We start from the raw sequence: 19,934 nt of genomic DNA, 5'->3' as shown, positions 1-19,934 counted from the left end.
TGAAGTTTGAACACTAGACGGAATTCTTTCACAATGCTCTACTTCCTTAGGGGTCGTTAGCTTGGAAACAAGTTATCCCATGATTAATTATCTCGGAAATAGCTATCATGTGATTAGTTATCACACCCTTCTAAAGAGATAAAAAAAATACTAAAATACCGAGTGTAGTTGATTTTATTCCAACCAAACATAAAATAAACTCAGCTAAAATTTAATCTTGAGATTAATTATCCTGTATCCCTCATATCAAACGAGCCCTTAGGGTGATGAGAAGAATGGCCATGAGAAGATGACAAGAGGCGGACCCAGGATTCAGTGATCGCGGGGGCATCGTGACATTCAATTTAAATTTATCACTGCTCAAAGAGATTTATACGGGGCCTAGGCTAATATTTGACTATTTCTTAAAAGAGAAATCTCACTTTATACCTATTAATTCTAAACTATTTACCCTTTAATGCCCAGACCCAAACTATTTACTACTCCTACCCATGGAGCTTAAACTATTTACCCGGTGACTCTACCTACGATTATCGTGCTGGGAAGGTAGACATAGGAAAGACTACAGCAAGCACGCATGCACTAAGCACGCCTACTGTATCTTTTTAGTGTTTTAGTCGATGTGAACTTCGAAAAATCCCTTTTTATCTAAACAAATCTTATTTAGGCCATCTACAACCTTGCCCCCATTTTTTGTCCCAAAATGGGGATTTCCCCATTTTGGGGACAACTTACTCCAACCATTCCCCCATTTTTTTCCCCAAACTTTTTTATATTCTTCTCTCTCTTCTATATTATATTATTATCTTTCATTTCAATTTTATTTTTTAATTTCCATTAAACAAATTCCATCTTTTATTTTTATTAATTTGTAATTTCCAAATTAACTTATAATAAAATTAACTTATAATTTTACATAAAAATAATAAATGCACGAAAATCAATTTATCAAAATTATACACCAAAGTTAAGATATAATATTAATACTATAAAGACATTACATAAACATAATTAGGTATATATAAAGAGATAAATTAAAAGATTAAATAATAAAATAATAATAAAAAATTGATGAATAGTAATGGGGGAGATGAATAGTGTATCCCCATATTTGAGGGAACACTATTCATCCCCCATTTTGGGGACAAAAATGGGGGAGGGTTGGAGCAAATTTCCCCCAAAAATTTTCCCCATTATGGGGGATGGGGGCAAGGTTGGAAATGCCCTTACCCAGTTACAATGAAATAGAAGTGGAAGAAACCTGGTAAGCAGAACAATACGAAATATGAATTGGGGAAGGAAGTCAGCACGAGAGGGTTGGTGCTTGGAGGTGTAAATGGAGTTCCATTCTTCCTCTATTTTCTTCTTCTTCTCTAAACCCATTAGTTTTCTAGAGTTAACACTTTGAATTCGTTTCCATTTCTATTATGGGGCTTAATTCTAAAATAATTTTCTCTTATTGTAGTATTCTGGGGTTCATCATCAATGGCAATTCACACTTGTTTCTCACTAATACCTTCTTCTTTCTCTTCACCCAAACTCGTTTTTGGATATTTATTGTACAAAAATTCAAATCCACCATTGTAGGACCTTGAAGCTTGAAACTCATAACTTGGTTTGTTTGAGTTTTTAATTATTTTGATCCGATCCTATATGGGTTTGTTTGGAAAGTTGATTGGAGGTTGCAGCTAAAGTTTTAGTCAATTTGGTGGAGATTTTGTAGTAGATTTTAGAGTTTGGGTTGAAATATAGTTGAACAAGAGAAAAAGACGAATTTGTATTGTATACTCAAATAGTATACAAATATACCATTTTGGTATAGAATTCATTCCAACTATATACCCTATTAGTATAGCTATATACTATATTAGTATCATATGCTAGTTGAATCATTTTTTGGTTGTATTAGCAGCATTTATTAGTACAATATTTAATTTTCTTTTAATAATAGTAATATAGTTCAATATCTTGAAATACTTTATTACATTAATATGTGGTACACTATTTTTTTATTTTTCTCTTTATGCATGTGCGTTATGTAATAGTAGTATAGTCATATAGTTGCCGGAAATTAATCAGTAAAACTTTATACCATGTTGGTATAGTTATATGCCATATTGGTATCATATGGTAGTTTGAACATTTTTTTGGTTGTTTTGGCTGCATTTTTAAGTGAATTCTATTATGAAATTGTTTATATGACGTGATTTGCAGTGCTGGAAAATTTTTGTGTTGATGGATATAGATTATGTGTATTATGTAATAGTTTTTATAATTATAAGCAATTGTTGGAACGACCCATACAACTATATACCATGTTAGTATATGGAATGAGCAAGTTGCTTTGCGAATATTTAGCTTGCAATGCGATCATGTAATTTTCTCATACTTTTATTGTATCCTTTAATGTTTTGGTACAGTAGTATAATCACAGATAGTTGTAGCAATATTTTGGAGCAATCATATACTCCGTTGGTATACATGTATACCATATTGGTATCATGTGGTACTAGAAGTCTTTTTTGCTACTTATATTTTTATTGCATTTTCCAATATTTTATTATCATTTCTATTCTAACTAGCATATATGGAGATTTAGTGGTCGTAGATTATATTGTCTTGCTCCATCACTGGTTGGTGTTACTGCCAATGGTAGAGTATGTACTAATATTTGTAGGGAAGGAGATCAAGGTTTGCATGACAATCACGTGGAATTAAAAAAGGAACAAGAAATAAAAAAATAAAAAATAAAAAATAAAGAAGGAGTCAAATTTGAGTGTGAAATAAGTTATGGTAAAAATAACAATAATACGATTTGGGCAAAAATAAATAAATAAAAGAGAAAAAATAAAAAAAAAAATAGGAAGAAAATGAGAAAAAAGAAAAGGAGAAAAGAAAAGTAAAAAGAAAAAAAAAGAAAAGAAGCATAAAAATAAAAAAGAATTGGAGAATAAAGAAAAAATTCCCCACAAAAATTACTATGGGTAGGAAATGTAATTAGTTTATGTGTAGAAAAATAAATGGGTAGATAAGGGTAAATAGTTTTATTTTTGTGGGTAACTGTGTCAAAACCCCTTCTTAAAAACATTTGCAAGTATATATAGATTTTTTGCGAAAGTCACTGGGTGCCGGTGACTCCTCTTGTTAAATGTGCGTCCGCCTCTGGATGACCCTTCTTTTCAATAAGAGGAGGCTATTTTTGCACACCAGATATTGATGCAGTTGCACAAAATTGCATTTCTAGGCCACTTTCTACTTTTTCTCCAGTTAGTCCGGTAGGTTAAATTTGTCTGTAGAAAAAACACATCCACCTACTACTTTTAAAGGCGAAATTCACCCACTGAGTTAAAGGGAGACAGAATTTAACAAGTATCCTATAAGAAGGCCATATTGTTCAAACAATACCTAAAATGCACTTCATTTGGTCCTTGTTCGAAATATAATCAGTAAATTTACTTTTAACAAAGTCACAATGAAGAAAAACAAGTCGTGTTACATAGGAATCCTATGATAGGATACAGAAAATTTAATTAGCTAGTGTTATTAACACTTCATTATATGCTGGAAAAAGATCTAGTCAAGTAGAATTTCGTCGAGTAATCTTCAATGGGCCTTTAGATTCATGCCATGTGTACAATAAGCTAACTCATGGTTGAGATGCATTTAAGATCTTATGCTTACGACAAGAACTAAAAATGGCAAACATGAATTAACAGCAGTCACTAACAATAACATCTAACCACGTCTCCTTGCTTTTAAACTACAAAAAATGCACCAGTTGAATTTTTCTATATTTTCAGATAGACCTTCGGCTCGAGGAGAACTCTTCTGGCTCTACTTATCACAATAAAAAGAATTAGTAATATACACAACCTCCTATGTAGTCTCCCACCTTAAGTTACTTCTAGATGCGAAGAGTAAAGAAAAACAGCATACATACCAAGAGAAGCATATATATACTTGAAAAGCTACCAAGTACATAATACCATATTGTCTTCCATACGACTCTAATTGATAGCATAGCTAAATTTGAATAGGATGAATCAGCCTCAGGAAAAGTAAGTCCCCTTGCCTTGATTGAATTTGGCTTCGCTGCGCCCTGAGGTCTTGTCAAAGCCTCTTCAATCATTGAATCATTGTTCAGCGCTTTCTCCCGCATGCCTCTGTGGTCAATGGGAGCAGCAAAAGATCAAACCCCACCCCACTCGGCTCAAGCCGAGGAGTTCCAGTTCTTAAGATTTGGAAATCCTAGTGCGCTATTGCACCTGCTAGAAAGAACAGTTGAACTGCCATTGGCCCGGGTTCAGCCTTTACTTTGAATTAGGTGGCTGATTTTTTCTTTTACCATGTCAGCCACACTCTCATTTAGTCGATCTTGATAGTCCGAATACGAGAAGTGTCTTAATCTAGACACTCTCCAAGTTGATAGGATCCAAATGAAAAAAGGAAATAAAATGGTAGGATTTGCCATCTTTCTTATTAAATAATTAAAAACCAATTGATCGGGAAAGGTGTTGTTCATGGTGGTAAGCGAGGGGAGATTGAGTAAAGGGATAATGCCGCTTTTTACTAATATATTTCAATCGCTTCATCAACAGGCAAACGCTGGCGAATGCTTTAATTATTCCAGAAACCTGGTATTCAGTTTCAAACTGATACTGGAGAAAAAACGCCTTCGACTGTTAACCAGCACCAAGAATACATCCCAACAATCAATAGCTTAGTTTTAGCTCCAGGAACATACCAGAAAGAAAAGCAAGCAGGAAATAAGAGACACTGAACTGCCCAGAAAACCGAAAAAGAATAAACATGGGAGAGAATTATACCTAAATAGTCTATTAACTATTAGTCTATTATTACTACCAAATAAAGTCATTAAAAAGATAATGTACATCACATGGGGAAGCTACATTCACCACCATAGTAGCTCTATCAAAATCCGCTAGATGCTAATATAAATAACACGCCTACAAATTCAGGGCAGTCAAAAACAGCCTGCTAACTCTATTATAAAGTGAAAACGAGGAGCATTATAGTGCCAGCTTAATATTCTTGTTTTTCTTTCACTGTCTTTTGATCTCTGAACAGGCATTATTACTCATCTGCTCATCTGCTACCGATCTTTTGTCATAACTTCACTCAAACTTTAGCTCAGTTTGTTTCTTTACTATTTTCCGCTCCTCTCCAATCAGTATTCAGCCCTTGCCTGGGGGCTGCTTATCCATTTACTATTTCATTTCTTTCTTCTTTTCTTTTTTTTTTTTTTATATTTCTCTTGGCCTCATAATATAGATACCAGAATCATAACTTAAGATTAGAGCGAGTCCTCACAAAATCAACAGCTGCACAGATTGGTTCTCTGGGCTTTGGTTACACAGGCTGAGGAGACTCTCTAGTTTTCACCTTTGGCAGAAGAAACTGAAATCTGGGTGATTGACCTGAAGCAGCGTTAACCAGTTTTCAGCAGCCTGCAAGAGCGAGCTCATTAACTGTCTTCCAGATCCTCCATTTGGGGTCCAAAGTGAGGCTTTAAACTTGTATGAAGCAAGGCCAAAAGCAGGCAACGGAATCTTAGGGACCGGATCCGTATCACTCGGACATGTTACCGCCGCAGGATGAGCACTTTGACTTCCTGCACAAAGTCCATGTGCAATTTCAACGACTCGCTCGCAACATAATAAATTTTGTTAAATGCTAAAAGCAACCCACAATAGGCTATTTAACATACTCTTAATACATGCTTCACCAGATAGAACAATTTCAGCCTAAACTATTAGTGACCTACCATTTTTAGGGAACATGCCTACACACACCTCATGTTATGTTACCATTTCGAGGTCCATAGTATTTGTCCACACAGCGAAAACAGAGAGCAGATATATTATTTAATGCCAAGGTAAACATTTTTACAGTCATGACTAATTTGTTCACCAGGATGCACATGTATAACAAAACCTAAATTCAAGAAGAGATTGACTTTCTAACATGCTAGAAAAGAGTTAAATGAATTAAGGTGGACATCTTTTTCACGACTAATTTTTTTTACATATTAACGCCCCGGTTCTTTCCTGGACGACATGGGAAAATCAACCGAAGAGAAAGTTGAAAATTTGGAGGAAATCGATTTCAGGCTGCGTAAGTCATTCCAACCAAACACTGCATCACACAAACTAGGTCTTGTTCTAACCTCACATTTAACGATACCAAATTACCAATGGGAACTTCCAATTTCTTGCCATTCTATTCCTTTCAGACTATATACTTCAAGATACAGAATACAGTGCTTAAAAGAATATTATATTCTTATTCCTAATAAAAGATTTTGAGACAAACGAAAATCTCCAATCCACTTCATTTCAGCGAGCCCGAAATAAATTTAAGAAAAGGAAGAGGAGACTTCGCTACACAACTTTCACATGGATTGTTTCTTTTATATAGCTATTTTGGAAGCTTCTTGAACCCTTATTACCGGGTCAAATGAGTAAAATATATTGATTGTGATGAATCTAACAAGTTGATACAGTCAATCATTCTTTGTTTGACAGTGAATAATTTCCTTTCTTTTTTTCTCAACAAGATAAAGGAAATATATGAATATCACATACTAATACAGATGAAAATACATAGACAAACATCAAAAAACACCACATTACATTATGAAAAGAATACACACAGAGATATAGATGGGTTTAGAAGAAGCAGTAGTTGTAATATCCAACAGAAAAACAAAAGCAATCTAGGGTAGAAACTGTCAGATACCTGTCATAGGTGTATGAAGAGAATGAAAGGTCAGAAAACAAGCATCCAAAGCTTTTAAAGTTGGTCCAGTAGGTATCCGGTAAATTGGATACCTGCAAGAGAGACATCAGCATTACAATTCAAGATACAAAAAAGTATACACTCATATGATATGCGCAAAGAAAAACAAAATACCAGGCTACAGAGATCCAACTGGAAGGAAGGAGATCACAACTTCTCAGTGTTTTTAATTCCGGAAAACGTTGAGCAAGATCAGATATCTACAGAACAAGAAACATAAAAGAAAATATGAGATATAATAAAGAAGCAAGAAGGGTAACTTATACATTACTCCCCATAGATGAAAGACACAAAAGTTGACTACTTTGAGGAAGAGGGAGGAAACACCAACCTTATCTGCCAAAGGTTCGCGACCATAAGGCTGACCATGCTCAAGATACTCAAACAACAAGGCACCCTGAGAAGACCCAGATTCACCCTCATCGCTTGAAAATCCTTCTTGGAAGGTAGCCTTCCTGTCTCTTAATGATAACCGGTCAATACTAAGGGAGCTTTCACTTGTTTGGCTATGATACATCCGCTGCTCCCTTGTATAATTCAAGCAATGTCTCTCATGTTCAGAGTCACTGCTTCCATCACTACTAGAATCCCGGAAATAGTCACTATCACTTTCCTCACCTGGTCGCCTACTGTGTAAGAAAATGCAAGTCAATATTATAGTTTCTTAAAGCTACTCATACAAAATCTAAACAACTTCAATTCAAGATTCAGACCCTTTCAGAAAAGAGGAGGAGGTGAGGGGGTAGTAAAGAGACACAATGATGCACATTTACAACACAAACACACTCATAATACACAATTTCAAGCTATACCCCACCTGTCCACCCATGTACAAGCTAAGGAGCGCATTGAAATCAACAATGTCTCAGGAAAGAGCAGAATGGTATCCATGATACATCAGAAAGATGCATGCAGAAGAAAGAATGGCAAATTGAAAATTCCATAGCCTTTGACGAAATATTCTGCTCCTATTTTGGAAAGCAGAAAAAACACATCGTGAATAGGGAAAGGCAGGTTCAAGGAGAGAGAGAGAGAGAGAGAGAGAGAGAGAGAGAGAGAGAGAGAGAGAGAGAGAGAGAGAGAGCATGGCAAGGTACAACTGAGAAGCCTGGTTCAGTGCTGACCAATAAAAATAGATGGAATAGCAATGAGGTACTTGCCTGAATATGACTAGGACATCCATTTCGTAGACTCTGATAATACAAATATTTATTTTACTGAACACGTTTACTAATATTCAGTTATTCACTTTATGGTAGTTCGGAATACACGATAGCAGTTCTTCATTCAACTGCTTGAATGAGCAACTAGGGACATATCCACATCCCTAAACTCCCATTTCTAAATCAAATTCTAGTCTCGGAGTCAAGTATTATTGCAGTGAGTCAAAAACTCCCTATTATTAAAATAAAAAATAAAAACTGGGGAAAAAGCTCCGTATTATTTTTCTCATACTTTTGGTGTAAAAAGGAAATTCCTTATTGTATAGAGAGTTGGACAAATTTTCAAGAGTCCTAACACACATGGAATTTCTTTTGTATAGTTACACCATCTTGCCATGATTTTTAACAAAAGACCTTGATTTATCAAAATAAAAGAAAACAACAACCATTAAAAAGAAAAACTGACAACAAATAATAGCTGTGTCAAAGTGAGATCCGTCATTTCATTAGGCACTTGGCATATTTCACTAATAGTACCATGAATTGGTTAACATATAAAAACTTAGATGGGATAGAGCAAGCAAATTGCATGAAATAAGATGAGATAAAGGGAAGGAAAGCAACCGAGTATGAAAGTTCAAAATGTTGGGTAAGTACAAAAGTTTATTCAATGTAATTACCCAGCATTAACTTAGAGCTAGTTTATTTTAAAAGAAGAGCACCCAAGGGTGCGGCGTGAAAATCATGAGGTCTCACGATCAAATTCCAGCAGAGGCTAAAACAATGGTGATTTCTTCTCATTTGTCGAAGCCTCGGTGGATAAAATTACCCGGTACCTATGGTGGTGGGAGGTAGCAAGTACCCCGTGAAATTAATCGAGGTGCACGCAAGCTGGCCCGGACGCCATGGTTATCCAGGAAAAAAACATTTACTCCCTCCGTTTCAATTTATATGTCTTGCTTTCCTTTTTAGTTTGTTTCAAAAAGAATGCCTTTTTCTATATTTAATACTGTAACTCTTTAACTCCAACAAACCACATGGCATTTTAGGTACATTACACACATTTTTAGTTTAAGACCACAAGATTTAACGTGTTCTTTACTTTTCTTAAATTCCGTGCGCAGTCAGACTAAGACACACAAATTGAAACAGAGAGAGTAGAATAAGAATTTTTTTTCATATGGTAAAGTTATTGATAAAAAGTACCAAGATGGTACATAAGACTGCATCAACAGCAGCTTCAAAAGAAGAAGTTTGGTTCTTATCAAAAAGGAAACAAAAGCATGTTGAAGTCGTATATTGTTCAAGAAGAAACTACAAGTACGGTAATAATAAGTTCATTTTAGAAGGTGAATATTAGGTTGAGAAGGGATCGAAACCTACGAAAAAGCATTCACCAAGTAAGATCAACAATTTTATACTCATTCATGCATAAATCGTTATGCAGGCATACTACTAGATAAATTTACTCAGGGCACTATTTGTAGGACAACGAAGGATTATAACGGGAAAGGGACAAAAAATTTCTTTCTAAAAATATAATAATTGACTTGAAAGAAACTAAAATCAGGAATGCAGTAAGTATGTATAAGCTAAGTACTAGATAAAAAGTGAGAGAAGAAGTTTATTCACTGTTTCACATGTCAATGAGATGGTAAAGGTTTTACTTCCATCTATATAGGTCCAAAGAAATGTGCAACAATGTTAAGAGGTCATCTAAAAAGAAGACTGAAGTATTTGGCTAAAGAACCACATCTCATAATCGGGTACCGATTTGGATTATAGCAATCACCCATAAATCCGGCCAAAAGCTCATTCGGTAATTTTATGACATTGCAAAGCGGAATGAACATTTTGCCATCCACTTTTTTATTGAAAAGATGCAGATGGAACTGTTTCTCTTATCAATATTGTGTTTAATATTTTCTCGCAAAACATACTTCAGTAACAGCAATGAGGAAAGTGACGCACACATAATATATCATCCAAAGCTTTTCCCTAACTGAGTCCTGATAATCTGACCGAGAGTATTAGACACAATTTTGCATTAATGCCACAACTATTGTGTATCAGCACTTCATGTAAAAACAAATAATCATTACTTATAAAGCCTAAATATACGCAATAATAATTGTGGAACTGATATAAGCATCAAGGAGTACACGGAAAACCAAAGAAATACAAAACAAGCATCTTCAGTGGGGTATTGTGAGCATCGATTGTTTAGGCTAAATGTGGAAGCAGAAACCAAGCAAATATATACCTTGTTTTTGTTGAAGCCTTTGTCGAGTCACCATATAACTGAATACCTGACAAATAGGGCACATAGTACTGAACTACACTATCACCTTCATTCAACACCAATGGAACTCCAGCTCCATATGCACTCCATTCTCTAAAAGACTCCCATAAGTCACCAAGCACAAAGTATGGCTGGAACTCCACATCACACGTCCTCCAACCCCTCATAGTTGTCTGTTACAAACACAACCATTTTTCGCTCAAAACCTATATTCTTAACAACAAAAATAATAAAACTTTCAACCATACCCTTCTGACAACAGCTAAATTATCAATAATATCCCGTTAAATAAAAAAATGTATATCAATACAACCATTTTTCTATCAAAACCTATAATATTAACAACAAACAGCAGTTAAATTTTCAACCATACCAATAAAAACAGTTAAATTATTAGTCATACCCGGTAAAATATTAGAAATTTATATCAATACAACCATTTTCAATCAAAACCTATAATCTTAACAACGAACAACAGTTAAACTTCCATTCAAACCCAATAACAGCAGTTAAATACTACTCTGTATATATTTAAACTAAAACAACCATTTTCAATCAAACCTAAAATCCTAGCAACAAACAGAAGTTAAATTGTCAACCATACCCAGTAAATGATTTAAAATTTAAACAAATACAACCATTTTCAATCAAACCTATAATCTTAGCAACAAACAGAAGTTAAGTTTTCAACCATACCCAATAGACAACAGTTAAATTTTCAACCATACCCAGCAAAATTATAGCTTTAAACTAATACAGCCTTTACAACCAAAGCCTATAATCTTACCAACAAACACAGTTAAACTTTTACTTAAACCCAATAAACAACAATACTTTCAATCAAACCCAATAAACAACAGTTAAGTTCAATCATATCCAGTAAAAAGATTACAGCTTTAAACTAATGCAACCATTTTCGGTCAAACCTATAATCTTAACAACAAACAACAGTTATATTCTCCGTGAAAATACCAACTAAAGTATTATTCCCTCAGTCCCAATTTGATGCAGCTTGACTTGGCACATAGTTTGAGAAAGAAAAGCATACTTCTGAAACTGAAACTTGTGATCTAAAACAACCTATACATTTTGTAAACTGGAAAGTTTAGAGTTAAATTATTTCTAAATTTAAAAAGGTATTATTTTGTTTCGGACAAATTAAAGAGGAGCGGGGGAGTACAATTTTATACTAATCCAATAGTTTAAACACTTGAATAACCCATACAAACACAAACAATTTCAACCAAAACACATATCAAAAACCGACAAACAATAGTTAAATCTTCAATCAAAAACCCATAAAAGAGTTTTAAAAAAGATTAATTAAACAGTTGATAAGATAAAAAGGCATAATTTATTAAGACCTTAGATAGATATTGAGCAGGTACTGAAGGAGAAACAGATTTCAAAAACCGCTGAAGATTACAAAGCGGCGGGGGCAGAACATCCGTCGGCGGCACGGCAGATAGCGGCTCCTCCGGCGACTCATCGGCGGCGACTTTCATTCTCGGCTTCGTCGGGGAATGACTAACAGCCACATCACTCTTAGCTCGCCGGAGATTATCCTCACTGCCGGTAGAAAAACTCCGATTAACATTCCGGCGAAACTTCCCCGCACTATAAAACCGATCTTCGCCGTTAAAACTCCGATTAAACTGTAATCCACTCCCCATCATATTTCTTTATATCAAAACCCCTAAAAATTATCAAAAACTTTTAATTTTATCAAATTTTTCTCCTTTAGTCTAAATTTCTATGTCGATATATTGCGATTTATATATGAATTTTACAAAAGGGCTAATTGATTCTCGTAGAAATGAATCAAATTAGCCACAAATTAAAAAAAAAATCTTTTTTTTTTTTTGTGTGAGAATTCGACGAATTTGGAGTTTATGAAGAATTTGTAATAAACCCTAGCAATGTTGACTCAGATCAAATTATTCAGGAGGTGTTTGTAAGATATAGTTAAATAATTTATCAGAATGGCATGTGGGTGTGTATAAAGAGAGAGAAAAATTCAGTTGAAAATGGAGGAGAGAGAGAATAAAATTTGTATGGGCAAGAGAGAGTGGGAATTAAGTGGGAAGAAGAAAACAAGGTCATTTTGAATCTTTGTTATATTTTTATTTTTTTAATTTGCTAGTTTGTTATTTTTACCAATTTTTTAAGTAGTGGAGTACTATTTTTCCTAGAAAAAATAAATAGCACTATTTTTTCCTTAATTTTAAGCTGTCATGACCAAAAGAAATTTTAAAACACTAGGATACTACAGTCAAACTTCTCTATAACACTATTCGTATATAGCAGCACTTCACTATAAAAGTCAAATTTTTTCAGATACAAATTTCAAGTTCTATTATAATATATATTTTCGCTATAACATCAAAAAATATCTGGAACAAACGAGCATATTATAGAGAGGTTTGATTGTATTACTATTTTGCTAGCTTATTTTATGAAGTACTGTGATTAGAAGAAAAGTGAAATTTATCGAATAAATTCATAATTTATATAGTATTTTATTATAAATATTTCATTACATAGGGATGAGGAGTACATATTAATCGCTTGGGAAACTTCTATTGATATTACTACATTATAATATTTTGGTGTGGATTTGGATTTATTTATTTTAGGTTTGGAGATATTTACAATTTACTCAGCTAATTAAAGTATAATTGTTTACCCAAAATATAAAACAAAGCATAGTAATTAGTTCACTTTGCAAGAATTTAGCAATAAAATTGACTGCAAATTCCCCATCATTATGAACTCTTATAATATTAATCCTGTTATCCTTGTATCTATTACATATCATGTCAAAATGCTATATTTAAATGTAGAGATTGATGTTGTAAACTATTTCTGTACTCTCATTTTCACCTTTTAAAATTTTGGTAGATTGTTGAAAATTTTAATATCTTTCCAAATACTTTAACAACAAAATCATGGACCAGATTGGAAAATAAATATTTTACCAAATCTTGTAAAAGATAAATGGAAAATGAGGCAATAATTAAAATAAACTTTTAGAGACATCATGTCCTTTTTCCATTTGTACCCCACAATAAAAGGATGCAGCACACCACACGCCGAGACTTGTAACTTTGAACTGATTTTATGTAGAAAATAATATGGACTATTAAGGGTTTATGAACACTCGATAAGTGATTTTTGTACATATATTTATCACTTAATTACTATTATCATAATATTTTAATTATAATATATTAAAGTTAAATTATTTGGTTCAGTACAGATAAGGGGGTATACAATTATTTTTTTCTCCATTTTTTGGCTCGAGCCCTATGAAAAGTATCGCCTTTGGTATGAGTGCTTATCTTTGAAGTGAGATTTTTCGATGCGAATCCGAATTAGTTATGTTCCAATACAGATATAGGCGGACCAACCCTTTGGGTAGGGGGTCATTAGACGACGGCAACGTTGAAAAAAATATATGTATCTATGTGTATATATCTTAAATAAAAGTATATATATTTTGATTGACACCCTAATATTCAAGTCTTACGCAACTATATTGGACGATTTGGGGGCACAACTAGACTTTTATTGTGTTGTTTGAATTCGATTCCGACTCTAGCATTTACTCAAATATTTATTTGAAAGTAGTGCTCCCGGCACTTTTAAATTATGAATCCGCATTTGAATATAGATACCGAAAATAAGTACTTTTTGGATAGGAATTATGTGAAAAGTTGAGGGCTCTTTAGGAATATTATGAATAGTGGAAATATGAAACATTATCTTATGGGTTAGGACAGAACAACATAATGGCTAAGACAAAAGGTGATTGGTTCAAACTTGAAACAGTTGGATTAGTCAATGAGAGTTGAACAGACATGTGTACGATAAGATGTCGAAACTGTGTCGTTTTCTTACCTAAGTTATCATCCCAAGAGAACTCTGTCCTCTTCTTACCTTATTTATCCACAAGTGAGGTTTTCTCCGTTGTAAAGCATCTCCACTTAGTTATCATTAGGTTCTGAGTTCGAGTCACGCCAGATGACAAGTGTGGAAATATTATAGATTCTTCGAAAAATGGGAGGGGAAGGGGGAGGGGGGAAATACCAATTTCAATATTTGACATAAATACTACAGTTAAACCTTTCTATAGTAGTCTCGTTTGTTCTAGATTTTTTAATTGTTATAGCAAAATTTTGTTAAATAGAAGGTATATTATAACATAACGTAAACATTAATTCCGAAAAAACTTGACTTTTATAGTAAATGATTATTATATAGCGCTGTTTTTATAGAGAGGCCCGACAATAATAATAAATTATGAAGTTTCACATCTGTAATATTTCCATAAGACCATATTTTTCGCATCAAGTATTATTTCAATATAGCCTAAACTCTAGCTTGCCCCTGCCTCTAGCGTCTAGGCATATGCAGATCAGGGGCGGAGCTAGTCTTCCAATTATCGATTCGGCCGAATCTAGTAGCTTTAGTTCAAACATAGTTTATCTTAAAATTCATTGAATTATATACAAATTATTAATTTAAAATTCAATAACTTAAAAGGACTATAATTTTAAACCTATAAAATTCAACTTTTGACTCCGTCTTTGCTGCAAATATTTTTGGTCATGGGTAGTTCGAACTCATCGAAGGAGTCTCCCACGAGTGGTTATTAATTAAATCATATTACTAGTATAATTTTCAGCACATTGGATCTTTCAAATGTACGTGCGTTGGAGAGTTGTTTATTTTAATATTAAAAAAATTAGTAGTATTTAATAATTTTTTTAATCACAAAAAACTAGCTAGTGCTTATTCTGCATGTGCATATATCATATTGGAACCCCACTTTGATATAAAAATGAAAGAATTAATCAACTTTAAAGAGATTCTAATTCACATTTCGTCAATGGATTTTTAATTACCTATTTTTGAATTAAGAGATATAGTTTAATTTTAGTCTAACATAAGACTTTATATGTAAAAAAAAAATTACAAAAAAATTGACTTCCTAGATTACTTATCAATGTTTGGTTGGAATTAAAATTATAAAATGAAATATTGTTAAAAATATTTATTTTATAATGAAATCAACGTTTAAGTCTAATACTACCAGTTGATTAAATTGAGAAATAGAGTATGCCGACAAATATTAATAAACAGTTGATTTGCAAAAATAATGAAACAAAGACTTCTTAACTTTAAGCTGGGAATAGGCAATTCTTTTTGTAAGTAGATTTCCCCTTAAATACACGCTATGCGACGCGAATCATAAATTCTTAATTAATCGGATCAGTAAATTTCAAATACCAGATGAATAAACAAAAAAAAAAAAAAAGACAATATAATGATACATTTAATATATGCACAACATTTTGACACAAGTAAAAGTTTGAAAACTAAAAACTCTTTTTCCCTTCAATTTTTATGTTTAAACTCTTGACTATATTACCAACAAAGATTGTGGTGGAGTGGTAAGTACTTTTTCATCTTTAATCAGAGGTTTCGGGTTTGAAATTGCCTTTGTTAGAGAGCATTTTACCCTCCAATGTGGGATTTCTCTGCTAGAATGATGAGAAAGGATAAGATTAATTAGGCACTAATTAAACGTCACTATATTTCTATATTTTGATATAACACATGAGAAGGAAATATGTCTTTATTAATGAAAACGTCCAACTTACCTACAAAATTTGGTACCCAAAATTCTTACCTAATCTTTGGGATTTGTAGGTCCCTGTGGTCCATTACATTAATAATTCCTCATTTAAATGGCAAATTAGATGGCTAACTAATAATTAATTGTTTAATGAAGTAGATGGGCAAAGCCAATGTCTCGTGTCTTAGATAGCAAAAGAAAAGAAGTTAAATGGAAGAAAGCTCTTTGTAATCAAAAAATAAATAATTATTTGCGACTTTATCGTAATCCTAAATTCATCTTTTGGCTATTAAGCATGTTGTATCTCTAATTATATCTATTTTTTAATTTAAAAAAAATATAACAGTTCAACCCATTAGTATATTGTTCGCTTTGGGTCTAGCCTCGCGCGGCTTTAAAACGTGTGACTATGGTCTAAAATATATTTACTTATATATCCAGCATCTCTCCCGTGTTTTGTCGATATGGGATTTGTATAGGGTGTCATATACACCCCCTCTTAGGGACTCAGGGTCCTCGAGGTTTCCCCCACCACCGTTCAAGGTTGCACACGGAGTGGCTCCGATACTATATGTAACAACCAGCCCACTAGTAATATTGTCCGATTTTGGCCTAGGCCCGCACGGTTTTAAAATGCGTCACTAGGATCTAAGATATGTTTACTTATATACCCAACATTTTCCCCGTGTTGTGTCAATGTGGGATTTGCCTATAATATTACCACATGATCTTTTTACAATTAACTATAGTTTCGTGTTTGAAATTTTTTTACAGGAAGCACTTGTCTCTTGCGTAAGCTTTATGTGACATAAATCAACATTAGTTGTGCTAGTGAACTTCCAATATTAGATAATTAAATATTATATTTGAAATAACATATTTCAAGTAAAAGTTGAAATACATCTCCAAAATTATGAAATAAATAACGATTTTCAAAAATAATATTTATGTCGAAACATTTCAGAGAGAAAAAAACTAGAATGGTACTAACTAATAAAAGACAAGAAAACTACTTTAACACCTCTTCTATTTTTGGAGTCTAGGCCAAGCCTCTCGATTGCCACACATATATATGTTTGACTAAACACAAGAAATTAAATAATCTTGAATCAAAACAAAGGGATATCCACATATTCTTTCAGAGAACTTTTCAAAAGAAACAAAACAGGAAAAAACAAAAAGAAAAAAGAATTCATCGTATCATACTATTTGAAAATAATGGAGATATGATTTTGTAGTTTATTATAAATGTTATTTTAGTTATGAATTTTTTCACGTGAGATTAATTAAAAAAAATATTGTAGAAAATCTAAAAAAAATTACATAGGATTATGTTCTTCTATTCAAATTGTAAAGGAATATAAAAGATAACTTTTTTCATTTTTTATAGTATGAAAGAGCTTTTGGTTATATAGGTGAATCATTATCTCATTAATCATGCAATTATTGGGAGCAAAAAATTAATTCTTAGCTATTTGACTGATTTCCTAAACTATTTGCAGATACCCTTTAAGTTTCGGTGAATCTAAACTTTTAAAGTTGTTAAAAATAACTATTTAACCTCCCAAGTTATTTTTTTAATTAATAGTTGTGTGATGTTGACTTCTAAAATTCAAACTTTAGTTGAATGATTATTTTATACGTATTTCTCTGGAAAAAAAGGAAAAGATTCTGGGTGTGTTTGGTATAACGGAAAATGTTTTCTGTGGAAAATATTTTTCAAGAAAATATTTTCTTGAAAAACAAGTAGTAATCTTATTCATTTTCTGGTGTTTGTTACGCAAATTAAGGAAAATGACTTCTCAAGAGTATTCATAAATAATTTAGATATAATAAACATGAAACATAAACTTTCAAACCAACAACCTTCTGAACCCACATTTTTGATAAACTTTCGAACCGCTAAACTTTCGAAACCGCGGAATTTCTAACCCGTAAACTTTATAATTTCTAAACCCGTAAACTTCCAAATACACAAGGCTCCGAACTCATAACTTTGGAACTTGTAAAATTTTGAACCTTTAAACGGGTAAATAAAAAAACTAAAACTGAAAAATATATTAAAAAAATATTTTTTTTACGGGAGGGGGGGGGGTGGGGAGGGGCCAGTTAGGGGTGGGTGGTGCAGAAAAACGAAAAAATAGAAATTTGAAATTGCAATAAAAAAAATAAGGTAAAAAGAATAATGTTTGGGAAGTAGGGTGGGTGGAAACGTAAAAGCTGAAATTTGAAAAAAAAAAAAATTTTTTTGGAGTGAGGGGGTGGGTTGGTGAGGGTAGGGAAGTTGAGAAAGAGTTTTTGAAAATGTTTTCCTTTCTCTTGATAAGGAAAACATTTTCCTCCAATTGGAGGAAAATGAGGAAAATGTTTTCCAAAACATTTAAGCCAACCAAACATATGAAAATTGTATTTTCATTCGTACCAAACACACCCTCTATGTTTTACAAGTTTGTAAAATGTGTAGAATTTTCAATATTTCAAATAAGTTATGTCATAAATTTGGTTTTGGATTAGCTGTGTTTATGGCAACATTTATGTGATTTTAAAAATCAAATGTAAATGAGAAAATGTAAGTAAACGGGCCTTAACAACCCAATTACATGTAGTCATTTGATCTCCGTCAAAATCGAAATTGAATCCTTCCCAAACTAATGGATATAAACAAATAATTAATGCTCGTACCAATAAGACGAGTTGAGTGCAGGGGCGGATTCAGAATTTTAATGTTATGGGTGCTCACCGATAAAAATTTTAATAGATGAGGAAAAAAAAGTTTAGTTGTGGATGCTCACTCAATATTTATCCAAATATTTTTATAATTGTCTATGTAAATTTACTAAATCTGGTTAGTGATAATGGGTGCTTGAGCACCCATAAGAGACAACGTGGATCCGCCAATGGTTGAGTGCATGACTCTGTCTAGCTCGATCGCCCTATGAGACTACATTTCAAAAGGCGAAACTCTCGACTGCAGTTTGGCAATCTATCTTCAGCGAAATGTTTTAGTCTTTTGATTAGAGTAGGAATTACAAAAGAGACCAGATATTAAAATAATTTCGGAATGACTATTTTACCCTACCTTATTATGATTATAATTAACCTAATTTAGGGATGTCAGTAGTATATGAATATGATTTACATAAACAAAACATGAGATAATAATTCTTTTATCTACATTTTTAAAGTCATTTTATTACATTTTTTTTCCTTTCAACACGTAGAGTGGAGTTTTTTTTTTTTTTTGGGGAGAATAAGACTGGAGTTACATGATAATGGACACACAAGAAATCTTCGACATTTAATAACCAATCTTACTTGTTTTGACATTTTCTTGTTGAATTTAATTTTGATTACCTTTTTCAACGTATGATATCATTATAGTAACATCTTCAGACATGAAAGGCAATTATCTTAATTGCATACGAGTAAAACAACAATTTCATAAGATTGCAACACAACACATGATGCAATACTACTTCCTTGATCTCGTTAATATTTGTTGGGAATCCCTACAGTGTTACTTCATCTGGTCTATTTTAATTTATTTTTTAACTGTTTTCACATATATAAATGATTTCATATTTTAGCATTATAACAATAAAATTGATCATATTAATCTTAATTTGTTCATTGAAAATACAACAAATCCTCCTAGGCTCTTTACTCCAATGGCAACTTTGAAAAAACGAAATTAATTCCTTATTGATATTTGAAAAAATCAAATATTATGGACCACAAAAAAGACCAAAAAATTTAATTAAAGTGAACCGGAGGAAATATCCTTCTACTAATAAAACACGCATCTTCTCCTTTTTCAATCACTTTCTTTTTTGGGTTTCTGTTAGATTGTCGAAAATGTTAGTAATATTTTTTTCAAATAGTTAACAGTGATATCATGGACTAATTCGAAGAAAGAAAAATTTACCAAATCTAGTGAAATGATTACGTACAACGAGCAAATAACTGTCACGACTTGAATTCACCATCGCTGGGATCATGATAGCGCCTA

The 19,934-nt window shown here is 32.7% G+C and overlaps 1 protein-coding gene across 2 annotated transcripts; it reads right to left on the bottom strand.

Annotated features, from left to right (window-relative positions):
- Positions 1-4,823: 4,823 nt before the first annotated feature.
- Positions 4,824-12,383, bottom strand: LOC109213990. 2 transcript variants are annotated; one of them, XM_019377841.1, is made up of 6 exons: positions 11,649-12,383; positions 10,246-10,457; positions 7,151-7,448; positions 6,934-7,019; positions 6,760-6,851; positions 4,824-5,632 (listed from the first exon to the last, which is right to left on the bottom strand). In XM_019377841.1, exons 1-6 carry the CDS (start codon positions 11,958-11,960, stop codon positions 5,400-5,402), a joined length of 1,233 nt encoding a protein of 410 aa, XP_019233386.1. In that variant the 5' UTR covers positions 11,961-12,383; the 3' UTR covers positions 4,824-5,399. The 2 variants fall into 2 exon arrangements, with proteins under 2 accessions (XP_019233386.1, XP_019233387.1); XM_019377842.1 differs by having other exon boundaries at positions 7,151-7,445.
- Positions 12,384-19,934: the final 7,551 nt, after the last annotated feature.

This window comes from Nicotiana attenuata, unplaced genomic scaffold, assembly GCF_001879085.1.
Source record: "Nicotiana attenuata strain UT unplaced genomic scaffold, NIATTr2, whole genome shotgun sequence".
NCBI classification, from domain to species: domain Eukaryota; kingdom Viridiplantae; phylum Streptophyta; class Magnoliopsida; order Solanales; family Solanaceae; genus Nicotiana; species Nicotiana attenuata.
This window is presented reverse-complemented; position numbering and strand designations above follow the sequence as displayed.

Coding starts and splice junctions, on each gene's coding strand:
- LOC109213990 (XM_019377841.1), bottom strand. CDS start 11,960: ATGATGGGGAGTGGATTACAGTTTAATCGGAGTTTTAACGGCGAAGAT. Junction 10,458..11,648: donor CTGCTCAATATCTATCTAAG/GTCTTAATAAAT, acceptor TGTTTGTAACAG/ACAACTATGAGGGGTTGGAG. Junction 7,449..10,245: donor AAGGCTTCAACAAAAACAAG/GTATATATTTGC, acceptor TTTCTTACACAG/TAGGCGACCAGGTGAGGAAA.